Source organism: Rhinolophus ferrumequinum, chromosome 24 (assembly GCF_004115265.2).
Source record: "Rhinolophus ferrumequinum isolate MPI-CBG mRhiFer1 chromosome 24, mRhiFer1_v1.p, whole genome shotgun sequence".
In the NCBI taxonomy this organism is placed as follows: Eukaryota; Metazoa; Chordata; class Mammalia; order Chiroptera; family Rhinolophidae; genus Rhinolophus; species Rhinolophus ferrumequinum.
This window is the reverse complement of record NC_046307.1, coordinates 17,103,301-17,126,183: the sequence shown is the minus strand read 5'-3', so window position 1 is coordinate 17,126,183 and position 22,883 is coordinate 17,103,301. Positions and strand designations below refer to the sequence as shown.

Here is a 22,883-nt window from a genome sequence, read left to right as displayed (position 1 = left end):
AAAAATTAATCATAAGATTTCATAGTTTTGCAGCCAAGACAGCCAAACATACACTCTAAAATACACACTCTCTACTGGTCTCCCTTAATGGGCCATATGATAAGGAAAACTGGAAATCTGGCTCTCTCTGACTGCAAAACTCATCACAGTTTAATTTGGCATGAGACTGGGAACCTCTAGCTGGATAGACTTCTAAGCTGAAATGCTGACAATCCTGAGCAGGAAGGTGAGGATTATCTCAGAGAAAGGGGAGAGAATAAATGTTTTAGTGGTTATGGCAGACTATATAGAGAACAATTCTAAAGTATTTGACATGAATTAAGAAATAAAGAGAAAATGATTCCGAAATAAAGAGAAAATGATTCCGTAAAATGATTCAAAACAGGAGGCTTTTTGTTAAGGTGGACAAATGCGTTCTTGCTTCTGATAGAAACAACATAATGAGAACAGGCAGCCTAAACAACCTTTTTTTAAAAAATAAAATTAACCAAATCATTCAAATACGAGAGAGTTGGACTTCTTTGAGCCACTGATGATTCAAACCGGCTCTGGCATTCTCATCAGAACATATAAGGAAGACTGATGGCAATTACATTGCTGAAGAAAAGAAATTATAGACTAGTGGACTGAAAAGGAAGAACAACAACCAGGTATGAGTCAAGATCATAGAGAACCATTTAAATGACCAAAAGAGAAAGAATGTCCACCACAGCTCGGGAATATTCCTAAACCGGTGGAAGTCAGTGAAAATGCTTCCCTTCCTCAAACATTTTTGTCAACAAGAATCTCTCTTCCTATTGGTCACAGAAAATAAGAGCCTAGAAAGGAGGAAATGATAAAATCAATCCCCAAACAATTGTAAACATGTAATGCGCTGGATGCTTTCAGGAATGTATATTCTCTGAGGAGTGACAAACTGGACGTGGACTTGGTCCTTAAAAATGCAAACTAGTCAAGGGCAGGAGCAAGTCTGCCCACACAGAATACAGCAAGCATCCATCACAGTGACCTGTGAGGGCAGCATCAGCTGGTGCCGAGTCCAGGCATAGTATCTACCAAAGCTGCAGGAACGGTTATCAACTAAATAATAAATACAAGGCAACAACAAACAATCAAAATGTGTTCTGCTAGCACAGAAACAGGCAGTTTTGTGTGACTGAATTTTTCAGGTGCTTCAGACAGGGACCGCTCACGTCCTTGAAACCACAGTCCTGGTTCCAGTGGGCAGTGTGTTTTGTACAAATCAGGAGCGGAAAAACATGAGTATGCAACCAAATCACTGCAACTAAAAAAAGAAAGCCACAGAATAATTTTGGTGATATTGTACTTGTTCTGGGAGTTGCCATGGAAATCTGGGAGCTAAGCTACTTCACGTTCCATATTTACCAAGTGACTCTGCTCACTCTAGTGACAGCCCCACCACACAACAAGAGGCAGGGTCTCTGTTTATCACCGAGCCCAGAGGCGACGCCGGGAACACACATGCAGAGCCAAGCCAAGTTCACATGCCTTGGCAGGCCTGAACACGCCTGGCCCACTGAGTACACAGAGCTGGAGAATAAATACGAAACACAGACCTGCGATGTCACTCTGGGGGAGGTTTCCCACCACTCATGGACGTCTGTCAGCATACAGGTTGACATGTCGTCTTTGCATGATGTCTGAGACTAGCTGTCAAAAAGAAGAGGGGCAACGACTGTCCTTCAGCGGCAGCTCATGATGCCTCACAGAGCCCAAAGGAGGGAACACTTTCTCCACAAGATCAAAAAGGGAGAAAAGGGAGTTGCCAGACAGACGGAAGTTCCATAAAGACCCAGGGCTTTATGAAAAAAATATTAAAGCAAAAGCAGAATACCCAGAGGCTTTCTTTCCTGTGCTGTGGTAGCCAGAGAGGTGTACTTTCTCCTGCTTGTTAAGAGTTTTGCAATGAAGTCTGTAATGTATCATCTTGACAAGATAGGATGATAATAGGGTGGCAGCTTAATGAATTTTGCAATAAAAAATTATGAGTGCATAGCAATTTCTGAGTTTACCATCTCTGGGAAACACCCAAGTACACGGGAGGCTGGGAATCATTCTTTCTGAAGCAATTTTTTTCCCCCTGTAGCTTTTGCTCTTGATAATAGTAGCACGCCAAGCCACACTAAAATCTGAGGTGGTCTGATTTCATGCTGACTCAGCCTCAGTCCCTATAACAATAATCTTAAAAAAATCTTTGGGCAATGTATTGGAACACATGAAAACAGTTGGGGCGATGTTTTAAAAAATAATCTGAAAAATGTAGGTTGGGCTGTCATGGGCTAAACAGTGAGTTGATAAGTGAAAAATCTGGTCAATCTATTATTTGGACCATAGGACACAGTACATGGTATTACAACTTGTGGCAAGTTGTCTTCAGCAAAACCCCCACTGATTTGGGTCCTGTGTGGACTGACTTATTCTCTCCCCACGGCACTCATAATAACCCTTTTCTTTGTGAAGGGAAAGAATGCCAATAAAACTGGATTTCAAAAGAGAATGGGGAAGTCACTGTAGCTGGCCTTGGGTTGAAATGACTCACAAGAATGAGAGACATGGAAGCACAATCGGGACACCCGGCCCTGAAACAACAGAATTTCAAAACCCACAATGTACAAATGAGACTCCAATTAATGGCTGAACAGGGAGGTAAGTGATGAGAGCTACGTAACTTAGCCCTCTTTTCTACCCGAGAACTTACTTTTGACTTAGGACACTCTCTTTGTAATCTATGGTACCCCGATATCTGAGGGAGTTCACATATAGACTGCTTCTACTATCACTCATTAGAAAAAAGAAAATTATATAGTTACTTGTTTTTATACCACAACTCCTTGAAAAATGGGTTTTTTTCATAATAACTGAAATGTGCAATTAGGGGGTTTTGTTTTTAATAACGTAAAAATTAGTTGATACATAATAAACATGCATTCCGGTTCAATTTAGAAAGTACAGAAAAGCATACAAATATCCTAGGTGTATTTTGGTGTGGAAACATCCAGTCGGTTTTCCATACGTAGAAATATACATATATATACGTATACCTTTTTCTTTTAACAAAGTGGGATAACATCATACCTAATGTGCGACCTGCTTTGTTCACTTAGTGATAATGCCACAGATATGAGCCTATAATATGCCTTTTCCATTTAATGGTCCATCTTGAACTTTGTTCCTGCCATTCGTTTTCCAAGGCATCGTTTTTTAATGGCCACATGCAGTTTTCAGTCACACATGGCAACCACACATAATTAAGCCAAGAGCCACATGACACCTTCCAGTTCGTGTGACAATAAGAATCCATGTGGATAAACATGTCGTCTGCCAAGACAAACAGGTGTGTCCAGAGCGCCCAGGATCTGCAGCGGCACTCTGAGGAAAGACACGCTGCAGCTCTGTCTGCTCGGAGAAAAGGCATTATGTAAGCCTCTGAATAGTAGGCATTCCCAGTTCTTTTTCAACAAGGAAGACACACATGAGAAGTATATGAGCTGAATACTCAACCTCTCACTGGGCCTGTCTGGGAGAAGGTCCAGGATGAATTAACTGAACGAAAAGAATTAATCAGAGCTATAATCCCAGCAGCTAGTTAACACGATCCCTGTAAAACGAACCCCAAGAATCCATTCCCACCCCCATCAACACTGGACGCCTCATCCCAGCCTGCTGATGTATTTGTACTCAAGCATCAGACGGGCTCTCGCTGGGGCCACGGGGACTCCTCAGTACCCTCCCACACTGGGGATCTGCCTGCAGGCTCCAGAGGGGGAATACTTTCTTAGTGAAATGCAAGGTAAAGCTATAACCTGGCAATAATCGTCATAATTGTAGCTGATATTTATTAGGTGCTTACTGTGTTCTAGGCCTAATGTCAAGCACCATACATGCACTGGTTCACTTAAACATGGTAATTACCCTCCAAGAAAGCTATTACTGGTGATCGATTTGACAGATGGAGAAAAACGGAGGTGCAGAACAGGCAAGTCATGTGCTGCAGGTCTCAGAGCCGGTAGGTGATGCAGATGGTATTGAAATAACGCAGTGGGCCTGCAGAGCTCCTGCTTTCCACCATCAGGCCCGGCTGCCCCAAATCCTGACAGACAGTCAAGAGATGTTCTGATAGTGACAGAAGATAAGCAGCCTGCACAGTCTTGCCCTCCCCCCAAGCCTGTGCTTCTCAACCACAGTGCGTCAGCACCACCAGGGCACTTTAAAGATACAGATACCTGAGCTCCAGCCAAGACCTCCTGATTCAGCATGTGCCAGGGAGGAGACCAGGCATCTGTATTTTTAACAAGCTTCCTCCATGATTCGATTGCACACTCAAGTCTGAGAACTACTGTTCCAAGAAACACATTTCAACACCTTGATGTAAGTACTAAAAATCTGGGACGACGTCAGTGATAAAATGTCACCTTGCAACTTCTTAGAAGAAATCTAAAAGGTACAAGACCTGGTTGCTGGTTCCCTCGGATTCTTCTGGCTCTGCTTTCTGCAGTTGTCCAGATAAAGTACAGGATGCATGTCGGTACCTTTCACCTAGATATATCAGTCCAATTTTTGCTGCATGATGTATCTGTGTGGAAACTTACAACAGTGCTCTCTTTTGTTAGCATTCATCTGGCAGCACAGTTGAAAAACCTGCAGAGTTGGTACTAGATTTGGAGGGGCGGCTGCTGTGTACGTTGCCTGCCAGGATGTGTATTAAGGAACCCATTCCATATGGCTCAGCTGCCCCCAGGGCAGTGCTGGAAGCGGAGGCAGATGGCTTTATTGCTCCCGTAACACAGTCTAGCATGGTTTTCACTTCTGTGCCTCAGGAGCTGACCGAGGAACCCCTCTGGAGACAACACGGCATGGGGAAGGGAGATCACCTGGGTACAAATCACTCCCCTGCCATGTGTCGGTTGTGTGACCTCAGCCTCAGTTTACTTGTCTGTCAAATGCAGACAACGAGAACCTACTCCACGGGGTGACGATCGATGGGGAGGATGAGATAATAAGGGGCACAGCAGGTTGCTTGGCACATTAGCTGAGCTGTAATAATTTTTATTTTTATTGTTGTTTTTATTGAGTGACGATCTAATTTAGCTTGGACTTAAGGTTCTTTGTCAAATGCATCCATTTTTCCTTCCACATTAGCCCCACAGCTCTTTAGAGGCAGGTCCTTAGCTTAATGAAAGAAACTTTAAAACTCAAGTTCATAAGTGGACATGGAAACAGCTTTCCCTTGGAACTCAGGTTGGGTTTGCAGGCGAGGTCACAAAAGCACACAGAACCATGTCTCCTCTAGGACATGGTTTATCCCACGAGTTGGAATGGGAAGGGAAAAAAAATGACTGGTTAATAGTGTAGCTTTTAGTGAGGTCAGAATGACTGAATTAAAATCTGCTTTGTTGCTGTGTGACCCTGAGTACATTATTTAATATAAATGTCACTTTCCTCCAAGTGTAAAATAGGGACAGTACCTGTGTCATCTAATTGTAAAGATTAAACGAGATACTGCTATGCCCAGTACCAGCACCAGAAATCGTGTGTGATAAACTATGTAGCCATATATATTAGACATAAAACAAAAAGTCAATTTCTATGGGAAAATGGTTTCCAAGTTCAGTCTGAGAACATATCTCTCCCCAGTCCTCTCCTCAGTGCTAGAGACGAGAGCTCCCCTTGGCGACTTACAGAAAGACTCTCGCTATGCTCCCCCCATAAGCATCATAGACTACCCTCCAGTCCTTTGACCAGATTGTGACTCCAGTGTCCTTTAGCATATTTCTCAGACTTCCCCCTTTCAGAAAATATTCCTTGATCAGGTACAGATCACTTGGATATCTGGTCCCTTTCTCACTACAATATTCACTGGTTTCCAAATGATTTGATTTGTTGCTATGATGTTTTCTACATCCTGAATTTCCCCATCATTTCCTGTTTTCTTTCCTTTTTTGGGGGGGCAAAGGGGATATTGGGGAACAGTGTATTTCTCCCGGGCCCATCAGCTCCAAACTATTGTCGTTCAATCTTGTTGTGGAGGGTGTGGCTCAGCTCCAAGTCCAGTCGCCATTTTCAATCTTAGTTGTGGGGGGCGCAGCCCACCATCCCATGTGGGAATTGAACTGGCAACCTTGTTGTTAAGAGCTCACACTCAAACCAACTGAGCCATCTGGCTGCCCCCCATGTTTTAATCTCAGAGACTTACTCCCATTTCATTCCTAGCCCCACTTATCTATGAGGAGCCACATGCTGCCTTGTGACTGATTGGAATCTCAGCACAGAGCATGAGAAGGCATCCAGCTCCTCATTCTGGGAAGAGACCACTGCCAGCATAAAGACAGCTTTATCTTTATGGTGAAAGAAAAAATTCACCTGGAGAAGACTGCACTAAAGCAGAAGAGTCTTACGTAGGTGCCTGGGCACATAATTGGTCTACCAACACAGGGGAAAAAACTCTTAGAAAATAAGACACACAACCAACGTGTCAGTTATTTCCATGAGCCTGAAGTGCAGGTGCAAAGACAGAGGCGGGAGACTATGAGCTCAGAAGATGACTCTCAGGAGCTTTCTCTCCAAGAAGAGGAAGGCAAGTGACAATCTGAGGTCGAGAGGACTGGCACAGATTCACTTGGGAGAGAAAAGAACGGGCTCCAGCTTCTGTGCAGAGCAGGGGCCACTGCAGAGCAACCCACGTGCTGACGATGGCAATGGAAGCACCCAAGTGAGCTACTCTGGGAGTTTCAGGCCCTTTAAACATCTCAACTAGGAACTAAAGAGAGGGCTGACCAATGAAACACAGAGAAAGTATTAAACTGCAAGCACATCGATGAGGGGAAAAAGCATAATTCAACTCAAAAGAGATCAGGCACACAGACAGAAGAGGAAATGAGGTTCTGAGAAATGTCATATGCCAACTCTGAAGGTAGAGGACAGGTATGTGTAGATGTACGTGTGTGTGCGTGCAAGCACAATTCCTCTAAGATATGTCCTCTGTGCAAGGTCACATCAAACCTGGACAGGTGTCACAGTGATCCTAAAGTGCACAGCATGAAATATGACTATGGAGCGTCTGCAAGAACATAATCAACCAACTGACAATAGCTGAACCCAGCTCTAACCAAGCGGACAAGAGAAACTTGAGTTTGTGTATGTATAGTAAGGGGAAGGATCTGAGGTAGTTAAAAATTCAGAGCACGGTGTGTAGACTCAAAAACGTGGTACCCATTCCATAGGCTGGACACAAAATGGTTCTCAGGTTGGGTGCGGATGAACATTCTTTATCTTAATGGTTACATATTTATTTTAATGTCAATTAGAGAATCGTACTGTGAAACCACCAAGCTCATGTTTTTAGAGGTTTCACTGAGTAGGAATAGGCCATGTAAAGAAGTGAGTTGCTAGATGACTGGATTAAGAAACTGTGGTACATTTATACAATGGAGTATTACGCAGCCATAAAGAAGAAAGAAATCTTACCATTTGCAACAACATGGATGGACCTAGAGAACATTATGTTAAGTGAAATAAGTCAGACAGAGAAAGATAAGTACCATATGATCTCACTTATATGCGGAATCTAAAGAAAAGAATAAGTGAATGAACTAATCAGAAACAGTTTTGGAGACAAAGAGGAAAAACTGAGGGTTGCTAGATGGGCGGGGGGGGTGGGGGCGGGGGGTAGGGTGAGGCGATTGGAGGGCAGTCGGTGACCACAGGATGGCCACGGGGTTTGAAAATTAATCTGGGGAACATAATTTAGTGGTTACCAGAGGGTAAGGGGGTTGGGGGGTGGGAGATGAGGGTAAGGGGGATCAAATATATGGTGATGGAAGGAGAACTGACTCTGGGTGGTGAACATACAATGTAATTTATAGATGATGTGATACAGAATTGCACACCTGAAATCTATGTAATTTTACTAACAATTGTCACCCCAATAAATTAAAAAAATAAAAATAAAAAATAAAATATTTAGGACATTCTTAAAAAAAAAAAAAAAGAAGTGAGTTGCTGTAAAACCAACATAAAGAAATGCATTAAATGAACAACAGTGCATGAGTTACGTGGTTGTGGCCCAAAGAGTAAATGAAGGTTTATGCAAATGATTCAAGTTTGGGAAGTACTGAGCTAGGCATAGAAAGAGGCCTCAAACTGGAAAACATCGTTATTATAGAATACACAATTAGTATTATGTACTATGAAATTCATAAATTATTATGGAAATACAACACCCCTCCACACACACACACACACACACACACACACACACACACAAATTACCTGCAAGGTCTTTATCTATACTTGAATTCCAAAAAATAAACTCAGCAAAGTGCTTTGATAAAGTGGACTTCTATCTCTGTCCATAGATCAGACAAAAGAAAGGGTAAGGTGTGTGACAACTTCACCATCCCCCGTAACACTGATGGGTGGCTAGATTACAACCTGTGAGGGCGAGTGCTGCAGAACCTTCCAGCCCCTGGCCCAGGCTTCCTCACAGAATCAACACACCCGCTCCTGCTATGGTGCTCTCCAAGCCAGCTCCGACACCATTTTAGTTTCCCAGAAAAAGGGCATTTCAAAAACAGACCATAAAAAGTATACGTATAAACACACATCTATATACTTTTCAATGAAGATGCTTCTAGTGAAATGTTTTTTCTCTGAGAAAGGGGGAAGCTAAGCACCTCACAAATATCCAAGCAGGTGGAGATTTCAGTCCCGTTTCCAGGCAGCAGTTACTAACATTCAGAGAAAAGATACTGTTTCGCTCTCTTCCTGTCTTCCACCCTCCCACCCAGACGGGGACACGGCAGCTTGTTCTGCAGCTTAGGCAGGTCTGCTTTCACACAGCCTTAATTTTCATCCTCTGCCTGTGTGATAAAATTAATCTTGGGAAAGATCTAATTGATTTTCTCCTAATCTCCATCTTCTTCCTCATATGCTCCTAAGAGGATGCTTTTAGACCTGTTCCAAAACTGCTTCTGCTTCAGTCTCATCGCAAACTCGGCACTATTCGAAGCTTAGAAGAATTTACCCGTACTGTCTGATCTGTCCCAGTCTACACTGTACACGCTTAGTACAAAACATTAGGTGACCATGGCTCTCCTGGAAACCTGAGAAGCCTATGTCCCTGCAGCCCGATGTCTTGCTCATGGCAGCTGTGGGTGAGGCCAGGTCTGTTCCCTGGTACATGTGGAGGGGCCCAGGCCACGTGACGATCACAGCAAGAATGACCCAAGTCAGATATTCAAGAGGAACACAGGCTATCATTTGAAAGGAAGCCAATCGTGGTGCAGGGTCAAAGCCCTAAAATTGTGTATATCCGCTGACTAGAAATCCTTCCAGGAATTTATCTTAAGGAAATGATTCATGAATATAATCAGACTTAGCTACAAAGATCATCATAGCAGATTTACTCATAAATGAAAAATATCTCAGACACTCAAATGGTGCGAAATACACCAAGGTGCAACCATATTATCGGATAATATGTCTGTAAATGGGTGATATTCTGGGCATGGGGAAGGCCATTATTTTTGAGGGCCAAGGGGCTAAAAATCATTTTTTTGTCACAAAGAGAGAAAGATGCCACCTTGATAAGAAGCCGCTTCTCTTCAAGGCAAAGTGGGTCATTATTCTACTTCGTGCCATTATTGTACTTCATAGAGATCAGCAGTAGTAGTAATAATGGCGGCAGCGGCGGGGGTGGTGGTGGTAGTAATAGTAGTGTAGTAGTAGTGGTGTGGTAGTGGTGGTGGTGGTGGTGGTGGTGGTGGTGGTGTAGTAGCCGTGCAGCAGTAGTAGCAACATGGCAATAGTAGTGTAGAAGTATAGTACCTGTAGTAGTAATGTAGGAGTAGCATACAGTAGTGGTATAGTAGCAATGTAGCAGTAGTAGTAGTGTAGTAGCAGAAGCAGTAATACTAACAACAGCAGTAATAGTAGTAATAGTAGCAGTAATCCCCCCGCCCTGGGCATTTACTGAGCAGTTACTCTGCACGGGATTCCATTGAAGGACTTCACAGCAACCCTGTGAGGCAGTAACTGTTATCATTCCTATCTTCCAGAAAAGGAGATTGAGGCCCTAGAGGTTCGATGACCTGCCCAGTCACATAGCCCGTGAGGCAGAACTCTCGCCCAGGCAATCTGGTGCCAGTGTATTCTACCATGTCTCTGAAGGTCCCCATCTCTACGAGAACAGTTATGTGCTGACTTGCCATTATCTATCTGTTTACTTGTCTGCTTCCCTTACTCAGTTGTGGGCTCCTTGAAGACAAGGTCGTATTTTCATACTCCTAGTCTGTGGCAGACATCATGTAAATGTCAGCTGCGTGAATGAACCAGCCTTGGTATCTGCATGGGATTAACAATAACTAATAGTAATAGCAGTGGCTCTTAGCTGTCAGCCCTTGTCATGTCTAGGCTTTGTGCCAGATGCTTAAATGGATAACTTTATTTAATCCTCACCGCTTCCCTATGAGGTATATTATCCCTATTTTATAGATAAGCAAACTGAGGCCAAGAGAAGGTAAAAGGCTCGCCATGTGTTGCTGCTGGCACAGGAACCCAGGTCTGATGGATTTCAGGCAGAGCGGGAGCCCTCAACTCCTATCCAACTCTCTCATCACAAATGCTAAACAAAACCGGGTATTTTAGGGCACTGGAACCTGATTAATGCAAAGAACTCAGAAATCCTGAGAGGAAAAAATGATCTGATACAATCGTTTGGTTATACTGCTATTAGGAACAAGGAGGATATTATTCTGTAATTAACTCATTAATTAATCTCATGTATTTATGAGGTGTCCACTCTACGCCAGGCCCTTTAAGAACTGCAGTAGAAGGACGAGCAAAACAAGGTCCTGCTCTCACAGAGTCACATTGTAGTGGGGCATGTGACTCGCACTAATAAGCATCTAATTACAAACTGAGAAAAGGAAAGGATGTCTAAGCTGAGCTTTTATTGTGCCAGAGGAGGGAGAGAGGCTCAGCTGTTTGCCGGCAGGAGATCTAGAAAGAGAATCCTAACAGCGAGTGGCCCTGGCCTTTCATTCTCAGCAGTACTGCTTCCTGTCCTATTGAGGTTACACAGCCATGGCACCGGGGATGGCACAATGCCACACAGTCCTCAGGACACAAAAGGCGGCAGCCCACAGAGGGAGGCCGGAGGTGTGCCCCCTGGGCAGCCAGGAGGCGGTGTGGCATGTCCCTTGAGCACCGCGCTGGGCCCGAGCAGTGGGACTCACGTTTCTCTGTTGATTGTATGGCGTGGAAGAGTGTCAGGGGCCTCTCACTGCAGGACGGGGGCTTGGAGTCACCGCTCTTCTTCCGAGACAGGTGCAGCTGGGCATTGGTGAGAGGCAGATCAGGCACGGTGTTAAATATCTGCAAGTAAAATTTCACACAACGGTTACATGCTGCAATAAATTACGGAGGGAGCACAGGCCGAACCAGCACGACTGGAAAGCTTGGTGGTACCTAAGAATCAGCAAGAAAAAGACCTGAAAAGACCACCAGCGTGTGCTCGGGACTTTCTTTTAAATATCACCAGTAACTGGCATTAAACATTGTCCTTCGGAAGCGTATCCCAGAGTTGGGTAATCATTTACTTCCATTTCTACCCCTTCTGCTATACTTCCCACTCGTCTTCTTTTTGTCATTGTTTCCACGGGAGATGGAAAGGAGCTGTGCTAAATATAAGCCATTGTTTGTTAACAGGACTTAAAGTTTTGTGATCACCTTTGTCCAGAACCAATTAATCAAAATCCCTTTACTTTCCCTCATGAGTTCTATTTCCCAGTTCTCAATGATGGCTTCACAATTTCTTAGAATGTGAAACATACATTGAAATAACACTTCCCAAAGAAGCCCAGAGCAGGGCACCATTTCCAGGTCCTTGACTGCCATCAGAGGGGGCATCCTTTCTAGTTCAGCAGCTCTGTATTATCTTTGATGCTGAGCATGTTTTTCTTATTTAAAGGGGGGGGTGTCTTTTTTCCCTTCTGATGATAAAAGTAACATATAAATACTACAGGCAATTTGAAAAAAAGCATCAAGAAGAAAACAGAAAAAGTCTCCCAATTCCAATATTTAGAGATAACCACTGTTAGCATTTGAGGTTTTTTTTTAATGAACTTTCATCTTTTAAGCTTTTATTTAAAAAAAAAAATTCCAAGGTAAAACAATGAGAAGAACATGATAGACAAAAATCATGACAACTATCTTATTCTACAGATACGTGCACAGCAGAATTATTAAAATAGCTACCATTTATGTGGCACTTAGAATAATTACAGTAGCCACTGTTCGATGTTGGCTCCCTAGGAACCAGTCACTGCACGTGTTTTACAGGTAGCTCACTCAGTTCTCAGTGACTTTGAGCAACAAGTACTGTTCTCACCATTTATAATGAAGACCCGAGGCAGAGAGGTTAAGCTAAGCTGCCACAATCACAGATATAATTATAGCCGATCACTTAGAAATAAACTTATGTCCCTAGATTTTCTATATTCCTTTTGAAATGCATATTATAACAACAACAACAACAACACTCATTCATTCAATCAAGAAAGATCTCTTGAGCAGCTACTTTGTACCAGGCACTCTGAGTAAAACAGTGTGTGAGATAACCGCGTTCCCTGGGGTTCGAGCCTGCGTTTAGTAGCTCTGAGTTACTGATCGCCACGCCAAGCCCTGGCGTGTTATCTCACGTAATGTTAAAAACGCTTTTCCATAATGATGATTGTAGTTTTTATACACATTTGTAGCTATACATTTCATTTAACATTACATTGCAAATTTCTCCCTTCGTTAAAAAAATCTTCAAACGTGATTCTTAATGGTTGCATAGCACCTCAACTATAGTATCAATATTTATCAATCCACTCATTATTATCTTACGCCTTGGAACTAACCTCCTTCTGGATTTTCTCTTTCCCAACAATCTTGAGTAACAAGAGGATGCTGGTGGCACCCCACTCCCTTCAACTATGGGTGGCCCCAGACACGTCAGAGTCTTTCTCATGGCCCTCTCTCCTTTGTGCATGCATTTACAAGCAGAACTCAGAAGCTGATAATATAGGAAGCAAAGTCATAAGAATGATAAAAATTTTAGCCAAAACAGCTGCTCTCCGTGGGTTGGCAGGTCCTGGGGCTCCAACGATGCCAGGCAGCTGGTTAAGTCCGTCTCGCTCCCAAACACAGCTGTCTGCAAACAGCATTATCACATTTTCTCTAGGGGACTGAATTTTCAACGACATAAACTGAATTGCTACATAGCCGAGTTCCAACGGGGCAAGGGGGTAAGGAGACTTAAAGACAACAAAAACCTCCGGGTCTCCAGAGGAGTTGGCACCCCTTAAAATAAGGACCAGTGCTACACGTGTCCCCAGTCTCCTTTTGGGTACCTGCAAGGGGAGAAAAGAGAAACTATGGTTGTTGTTGCATTCAAGGACCACGCCAGGTGGCTCCTAGGTCACAGCCTAACTGCACCCTTCTCACCGACATTTGTTTGCATCTGCCAGGCACTGTGCTAGGTACTTCACACGACTTATCTCTAAGCCACAGGTCAACTCAACATAGTAAGCAGACAGACCATTCTACGACCAGAGATTTCCTGACCTGCCACACAGCTACGCAGGAGCTGGGACAGGTATGCTAGGGCTGAAGTTTCTAACACCTGCAGTCTCCACGTCTCAGCAGTCATTGTTTGTTCAGTTCATCTTTTCCAGCCAATCTTCACTACAGACGCCAGTGTCTCTAAGCCCACAAGTACACAGTTCAAGAAATAATGGTGTCTCTCAGCACCCTTCTGCCTCTGGCCTAAAGCAAGGTGCTCAGCAATGCCTACCTAAAAACATGTGAAGATGAACCCAGATTGTGATAGGTCTCCATGCCCTACGCCTGGTGCCCTCCAGGTTTTGTTTCTCTTTTCCTAATGAGTTACAGAGAATGGGATCCTTGCCCAAATACAATGGGAACAAAGATAATGTTTCATTTCAACTGTCACCAAAAATGTGAGCACTTACTCTTTCCTAAAAACGGCCAGAAACGCTGGAGAAACAAAGAAGAGTAAGTTGTAAGGGAGGAGCATTTAGACAGATGTGTGAAAAATTGCTTCCAAAACAATGATTATACATAGCTGAGTAGGAAGAGACATGAGGATTTTATCTCATTGGCTGTTGCAAGACAAAAACTATTCGAGCTTCCTAGAATCAGTTCTAGATGGAGATTTTGCCGTGGGAGAGTATTACAGCCGCGAAGGCCAGTTCTCTGGGCCTCCCCACGAGCCAGGCTCAGGCTTCTGCAGAGCTTTGATAGGGCTGTTCTCAGGGTCAGATGTAATAATGTGCAAGTGGGCCCACCGCAAAATGTGAAGTGCCAGACAGGGGACTGTCACCACTTGTATGACACACTTTTCCGAGGAGCAAGGACACCTTTCTAAACCAGACCAAGTCAGAGCAGACAACACAGACTTTCATCAGGGAGTCTGCGAAATCACTCCCGAAATTACTGTTGTCCATTCAACTCTGAACTAGACACATGCAAGTTGTTTTCAGGCTGCTTGTTGTCTGGCCACTTCCTAGCTGGGCCAAGAGTTTTACCTCTGGACTCAAAACTCCAGTTGGAATTCTGATGAGGATTTGAATTACTCATAATTTTGTTGGTTATTCCAATTCTGTTTCATTTGGAAGAGATAATTTCAAGAGAATCAAATGCAGTCTCCTTCATCCTGCTAGGAAGAATCACTGTACAAATGCCCCTGATGAACGATGGAAGGGTAAGCTCCTGTGATCTATGAGAAGTGAATTCATGGAGCTGTACCACGGGGCTGGAACAATCTACTCATTTCACAGACTTTCCAAATTAACACAAAAGGGGCGGGGCGGGGGAATTTGTTCTACGCCTCATGTGCCCTGTTAATTCTGCCCAAACTCACAAATTAATTCTGACTGAGTCAGAAATGCCTTAGAAACAGGAGTTATTAGGAAGACTGTAAGCCTTCTAGAAGCGACTGGGGAATAAGACTGTAAAAGAAAAACATCATTCTGGATACCGCTTCCAAGTGTCCCCCCTTTTAGGCTTCCGTAGGTGGAATGAACAGGCCCGTCAGCCCCAAGTGACTCTTCCCAGGCAGCCGTGCGGCAGAGTGGTCGGGGTGGCTGGGCCTCTGCCGTCAATCAGCGCTGAGCTGAGTCCTGCTTCTGTTTACTCAGTGGACGACAACGACAGCTACACTGACCTCACCATCACTGCCACTGGCATCACTGTCACATCACCACAAAAAAGATAAAAAAGAAATGTACAGTCCTATGGGCTGAAAGCAAAACAGGCTTTGGAGCTAGACAGCCTCGGGTTCAAGTTGGGCAAGCGTCTTAACCCCTCTGAGCCCGTTTCCCTTGTGCAAATGGGGATTGAACATCTGCCTTGCAGAGCGACGGAAAAGAGCAAGCACATAAACTGCTCAGCACAGACCCTGACCAAGAGCGAGCGGGAGGTAGTGGTGGTATACGCGTAAATGACAATAAAAATAACCCACATTGGTGGAGTGCTTATCATGTTAAGTCATTTACATGGATTATCTCATTATTTTACTCACAGCAACCCTACAAAGGAGGTACTATTATTCTTGCCATCTCGTAGGTGAGGAAACTGAGATTCCCTGAAAGTAACAGACTAGTCCAAGGTCACAGAAATGAATATACCTGGGCTGGGAGGCAGACAGCGTGACTGTCTGAGTTTTAATCACTTGTGGACTTTATACCTATTGTTAATTTGAGAGACAGAGGACAAAATGAAAAGATGCTAAGTTTTAGTCTGATGAATCTGATTTTACCCCTTACTAGCTCTGTGACTTTGAGCAAGTTACATAACTGACTTTCAGATGCCTCATCTGTGAAAACCCCCAGGACTGTGGTGAGGACTGAAGCGCCAAACAGAGTTTGACGCTCAGTGTTCATGAGACATTATTGCATTCACTAAAACGGCAGAAGAAGGGAAATAACTGGAGACTCAACACTGAGTTATTTGCTGTCAGGACACGAGGATTTAATTTATAAGTGCAAATTTAATTACCGCTCTTTGCAAAACATCAATCGTAACTGCTTACAGCAATGTTCGAATTTGCTGTTCTTTTCCCCTTGCGTTGTCTAAAAAAAAAAATCCAAATTTTACTGCCCCCCCAGGCCCATCCTGACACTGTAGACCACTGACCCTTGTGGCATTTGTTCTTAGCCGTGTCACATACACATTTTTACACCTCTTCCAATCCCATCCGTCACATGCGCCTCCAATTTCCAAGGATTAGGAGTCTCCCTGTAATGTGTGTGGCGTACTCTTTATTATGTGCTGTGATTTTTATGGGAGGAAAATTAGGTCATGATGAAGAGTTCCTGGTCTATAACTGCAAAGTAGCTCTGGGATAATAAATCAGTGACGGAGGCCTGGGGATTAAAAAGCATAACAGAAGGGCTTCTATGAAAGAAGAGACTGGGCATTTTCTGGAGACATTAATTCGTCAGGGTCTCACGTCACAATGGGTAATAACAAGTAGGGGCTTGCTTAATCTCAGGAGTGTCTGCTGTAGGCGTGGAGGGCTAGAACTACTGAGCAGAGCTCACACACTGCCCGCTGTTTCTCATGACAGGCTGGGCGGGGAGGACTGCTTAGGGCCTCAGAAGCCATAAACCCAGTGCCTTTCCACTAGAAAGCCAGGCAAATCTTAGCAGGGCTCATTTACTGCAACAGTTAAAAAGCCAAATTCAGAGGCTGTAGCTACACAGAGGGTTTTTAAGGACAGTTGGAAGTCCAATGTCCTGTTGATATCAGCATTTTGGCAGAAGGATCAACAATTTGGAAAGCAGTTTGGGGAGTTTTATTAAAAATCCCTCAAAAGGAACCAGTGCCATTTGGTTAACAGCCTGGGTAATGAATGGAATACTGTAATTGTCCCTATCTCCAGAAAGATTCTGTTTCCTGTTATCCTTATTGACAGAGAATAGGATCAAATATAACAAAACTCCCACCTTATTTCAGTAACATTAAAAAAGCTTCACAATTCAAACAATTATCTAGGGTTTGTTGAGGGGAACATACATGCTAAGATGCACAACCTCATCACATTAATGAAGAATAACTTGCAAAGTATTTGACACTAAAGAAAGAAAACAGGCCTCTGAACAGACACGTTCCAGCCCAGCATACAGGTTAATCTAGCTTCCTTCTAAACCTAACATGGACAGGACCAAAAAGAGTATACTTAGGAACCAATGGAAGAAAAGGTAACACAAAATAAAAATCAATGAATGAATGACAATAGCCATGACCGTAAAATACAAGATTAGCTTCCCACGCAGGCAACAGCACCAGGAATTATCTCAATGCACTAAAGCATCCAGGCATGCATCATCATCCTCATATCTATTATTACCATTACTATTATTAATTTTGCCTATCAACCACTGCTTGAAATATCAAGTAAATCACATACAACTGCCAACATTTGTCAGTTGCTAGAAATTGTTCAAATCAATTGCATTTTATTAATTGATGTACATTTTGGGCACACCCCCCAACGCTAGTGCGATGGATCTCAATGCCACCAACATTTTGGCGACAGCAGATCAGGCAGTTTGGTGGGCCCAAACCAACTCTAATCACAACAACTGCATTGAAAGACATTACCATTTTAATGGGGATGCAAAGACCTGGTGCTTATCCTAGGTGTTAGGTGGGGTCATCCATGGTGGCTAGCTCTTCCCCTTGACATACAAGATTATAAGTTAATATATGTTTAAAAAGGGCACTGCTCTTTGGGCATTTCTAAGAATTAACAGCTCAATGATCCACACGCCTGCCGCTTCTAAACAAACTGATGAACTGGGAAAAGAATCATGATAACTTCTTTATTTTATAAAACATCAACAGGCATTAAAAGGGGGCAATACTGATAAAAGCATGTGGTACATGGGCACATATGGACAGCCACAGCCTGCTTCACGTGCAGAAACCCTTTTAAGTACCACAGCCAAAAGGTGGATTGTGGACTGTTACAGAACAAGTGAGTCCCATCCTACTACTATATGTTGGATTTCACAGGAAGATGTAAGACACACACAGACACACACACACACACAATTAACGTGAGATTTCATATTTAAGCAAAACTATGAGAAGAAGGCAGTTTGTTTTCTTGATATGGTTGTTCTTCCCAGGCAGCTAAATTTTTCAGAGTCATTGGCAAGCCAACCTTTACAAAAGGAAAACCCTGTAAGAAATAGCAGAATTCCTGGGCTTTGGGGTATGTTGGACTGTGGCAGCATTCACTATTTTGTTTAAAAATCTAACTAGAAGCATATAAATATTGGCAACTTCCACTATAAGCCCAAGCATTGGCTTACTTGATGTTTTAAGACTCAGAGTGATAAGCTGTGAGTTGGGGAAAGATTCCGTCCACACAAGAAAGAGACATTTTAAATAACTGATCATTATCTTAAAACAAGCATGGAAAGAGCCAAAATATTTGCCCGTATGAACTTTCAACTTTGAAACGTGACCACAGGTCAACAGAGCCAGAATCTTAAAGTTCGTTCTTCTTTAGCTCCCATATAATCCAAGTACAGTCCAGGGTGTGTAGTCATTGATGGGAAATGATGCCATGAGCTAGCATATGCCTTTAGGAAGTCTGGCCAGAAAACCCAAGTAAAAGTCATTTGTATCTATGAGGATTTCTATGAGTATAGGCTGTAGGTCAAAGGTTATACTCTCTGAGTAAGACTTTTTATATATAGCCACAAGTTTACAACAGTACGGTCAACTCTATTGTTTTATTATTTATTTAACGAGTGACTTTGATATCAACAATCTGAGTACAACTGAGTTCAGCTTCCTGGGATGTCTTTCTAAAGTGCTGATATAATCCTTTTACCTCTCTGCTTGGAAATCTCTGAGAGCTCCCATTTCTCTAGCTTTCAAGACCCTTGACAAATGGGCTCAGTCCAGCTGTTTGGCATCCTCTCCCACCACTTGCTAACATATACCCCACAGTTCTTTCACAGCCATGTCATTTTAATATACACAAATCAATTGATGTTGATTAATTGATTAATGCTTCCCCAGGAAGGCTCCTGTCTCCACTCTTTCTCTGCCTAGAAAATGTCTATTTATCTGTCAGAGTCCATCCAAGCAGAATTAAATATTTCTCCTCAGTGTGCCATACACTTTATTCATCTTACTGGATGTCACGTAGCACACTGTGTTATGGTTTGTTATACCCCGATAAAATAGGAGGGCCTTGGGAAGGTTCCATCTAATTTATATTTGGCCAATAGTAGATGCTCAACAAACATTCACTGTATTGAATAGAGATGAACTAGAGTAGATTTTAATAGCTTGGCTTGTGAAAGCAGTCCTAAGTTCAACCCTTGTTCCTTTCCTAACAAGGTGTTTCTTTAACTCTGCACTTTAGGTTCACAATTTGTAAAACAGGCCAAAAATATTGACCTTCTAGTATTGCTTTGAAAATGAAATGATATGATGGATATAAAGCTGCTTAGCACAGTATCTCGAGAACAGTAAGCTACATGTAAAAGTTAGCTATTATAGTAATTAATATTATTACTTCTAGATTATGTACATTAAAAAGATCCACTGTGGGGTGGCCGGTTAGCTCAGTGGGTTAGAGCATGGTGCTGATAACACCGAGGTTGCCGGTTCGATCCCTGCATGGGCCCTCCTTAAAAAAAAAAAAAAAAAAAAGATCCACTGCCTTCAACTGAGTAAACCAATCACTCGTGCATTACCAACATGGAAAAATAAAGATCACCATGAGCCCCCAAACGTTCTACATATCTTCTGGCTTTTTCCTCTCTGCTTCCACTTCAGGATATTTATTTCCTACCACACTGTTCCAAACACTGCTCCCCTCCCAGGTCTGTTGGGGGAGGTGAAGGACAGTTTCTAGAGCATCTCTGACAAGGTAAGTATGTGGTTAGCGGGTATACTTTGACCAAACTGAAGGTCTGTGTGAAACACATCACGGAGACTCTGAGGAAAGAGATACAGGTGGGTTCTCTGTGGGGAAAAAAAATGCTCAGCAAGGGGTGTCTCTGGGCAAACAGGTGATGTCTTGAGAGCGTGTGGATGTGCCAGTGACAAAATGACTGGCATATCCTCATTTTTAACCCTTGGCGCTGAATATCTAGTGTTGATCCTTAGTAAATAAGGAGTGAGAGGAAAGATAGGGAGGGAAGGACCGAGGGAGGGAGGGAGGGGAAAGAGAAAAGACCATATGCTTTAGCTAGTTAAAACACTGAAGCCTTTTTCCTTCTCTTTAAAAAAAAAAAGGGTGTTTCATCAGGTAAAAGACATTGAATTTTCTGGCTAGAAAGTATTCCCCCCACCCTACCCCCAGCTCTCTTTTTTAAAGTATCAATTTTAAAGACAAAGATGTTTTTCCAGCTTTAGACACTGATGTGTTGGTTCTCCATACAAAGGGCGCTGAGGACTGAACTTGCCACTACCACAAATGTTTGATGCCCCCTGGATGTGTAAGAAACGGCAATGCTGAGGAGAAAGAGAAGAGCACTTTCTGTAAGAAATACTGAGGAAGTGCCTGGCCTGTGTTCCGCACAAGCCACTCAGAAGAAAGCTGAGCCTTCTCCAACACGAGCTATGAGCAAACCTGCCAGTGCTGGGGGGTGAGGCATGAGGGCAGGCTGCCTGCAAAGATGGCAGTGCACAATTCCTCCCCTCCACAGGGGGGTCTAGTTCCTGCCCCTTCAACCTGGCTGGACTTGTAACTTGCTTTGACCAACAGAGTGTGGCTGAAGTGACACTCTGTTTGCTCAGTAGGCCTTAAGTGGCCTTTCGGCTTCTGTGTTTGCTCTCTTGGAAGTTTGGCCTAAACTACTGCAGGATGAGAGATGGCATAGAGACAGAGGGAGGCCATGTAGAAAAGGATCAGGTGTCCCAGCCAACAGCTAGTACCAAGGTCCCAGACATACGGAGTAAGGCTATTCTGGATCCTCCAGTCATCGTCAAAACGGCCCCTACCCCACCCCCCGGCTGATACCATATGGGAAACACATGAGCCCTCCCCAGAACTGTGAGCAAAAAAAAATCATTGCTGTGTTAATTCGCTAGGTTTGGAGATGATTTGTTATGCAGTGATAGACAACCGAAACATGCCTCTTACAGTCTCTCTCTCTGCCTCTCTGCTTGTTTACACAAGTCTCAATATTGTCATTAGCAGTACCCGGCCCTCCTTTCCTCCCTCCCTCTCTCTGGCTCCAGTGCGAGTTGCCCGAGGTTTCTACAACCTCTTTCAGTACTGTCTTCTACTTATTCCTGGGTCCCTCCCAATTTTATTTCAAGGCACAACATAAATGCCTTATGTGAAATGTTCTTACCAACATGACAGAATATCATGCCAGTAACTGTGGGGGACATACGAGTACATTTAACACCTGTATTAGGGCTTGTTTCAAGCAAGAGGGCATATGCTCTCATGCTTCTTGTTGGGGGGTAGGACGCAAAGAGGCTGTTGGGAAGCATTTTTTTCGAGGGTGGTTTCAGGATTTTGTCCAACTTCCAACACTAAAGTTAGGAAAGTAGTTACTCCAGGGCATTTGTGTGAGTGCTTCCAGAAAAGGATGGCCAAGGCCAAGAGAATGCTTATTAAATATTGTTACATAAGGTCTCAATATTATGGCTATTAAAGAACAAGTCTCTGACAATATTTCATCGGAGGACATAAACACGCTCTGGATTTGATGGCTGAAGTTTAGTTTTACTGGCAGGAAGTCCGAAGCATTGTCTCCAGAACGCAGGGCCCAGGACACGGCTCGGTGCTCAGGATTCCATGAGGTGAACATCCTGGGCTTCCAAGGAGGCTGAGGCAGCACCTGCTTGCTTTACACCAAACTGGGCCGGAAGCCACCTTTTAAAAGGAGTCAAGCTGCCTTATTCTCAGTTGTTTTTACCAGAAAGGCAGATCTGATGAATAGTGAGGACTTTCTCCCCAGAATGATGTATGTACATAGATAGGTCTTGGGGTAACGCTGGCCTGTCATGGACCCCCGGTCAAAAATCTCCATCAGACTGGCATACTGGATCCCTCACGGGTGGAGACCTACTCTCTGGAGCAGCCTTCCACACGACTGTTTTCACTCACACTCCTTCATTTGTTCCCACTATGATTCCCTCTCTCTGGCATCGAAGAATGAAAAAGAACAGAATAAAGCACTCTAATACTCTTCACATACACTTCAGCAAATCCACAGCAGGGAGTATCATAATGTACAATTCACCCAACTCGGTGGATATTCTCACCTGTTCTTGCCCATATACTTATAGGCCAGGCCATGCATTTCATATTTCATTTCTATTTCTACATTTTGTGCCCAAGGCAGGAGGGCTGCTTATTTACACAAGTTTCAATATTGTTATTAGCAGTATCCGGTCCTTTTTTCTGTCATGCTACTTTCAAATATGCTTTCTGGCTTTGAAGGCCCAAGGACACCAAAAACAGTTACAGTTTACAAGCTGTTAGATGCTGCCTGTTATTAGCTCAAATGGGCTCGTTAGGGACATGGAACATAATCAAACTGCTTACTCCTTAGAGATCTGTCTCGACATTTAATATTATTTTATTTAAGAAAAGATTAAGTTGTAAAATATACTATTTTGGGTGGGGGAAGATGTGATATTCAAGGATAGACTTAACCTTCAGATTCACAGAATTCTGTTGAGATCGCTACAAACAATGGTTACGCTTACTGAACCTTACTACACAGCAGATTCTTGGCTAAGTCCTTTACGTAAATCACCTCGCTTAATCTTTACAACAAATCAATTGAAGGAATGTGCTAGAGTGG

At 43.3% G+C, this 22,883-nt stretch overlaps 1 protein-coding gene across 7 annotated transcripts in view; it reads right to left on the bottom strand.

The window, feature by feature from the left end:
* The window catches only part of ARHGAP26 (Rho GTPase activating protein 26), a 399,917-nt gene that overhangs the window by 76,484 nt on the left and 300,550 nt on the right, over positions 1 to 22,883 (bottom strand). For all 7 annotated transcript variants that reach the window (XM_033095952.1, XM_033095957.1, XM_033095958.1 and 4 more), the window contains one exon: positions 11,256 to 11,394. In XM_033095952.1, the coding sequence (XP_032951843.1) occupies positions 11,256 to 11,394 (139 nt within the window). The remainder of the gene's footprint in view (positions 1 to 11,255; positions 11,395 to 22,883) is intronic.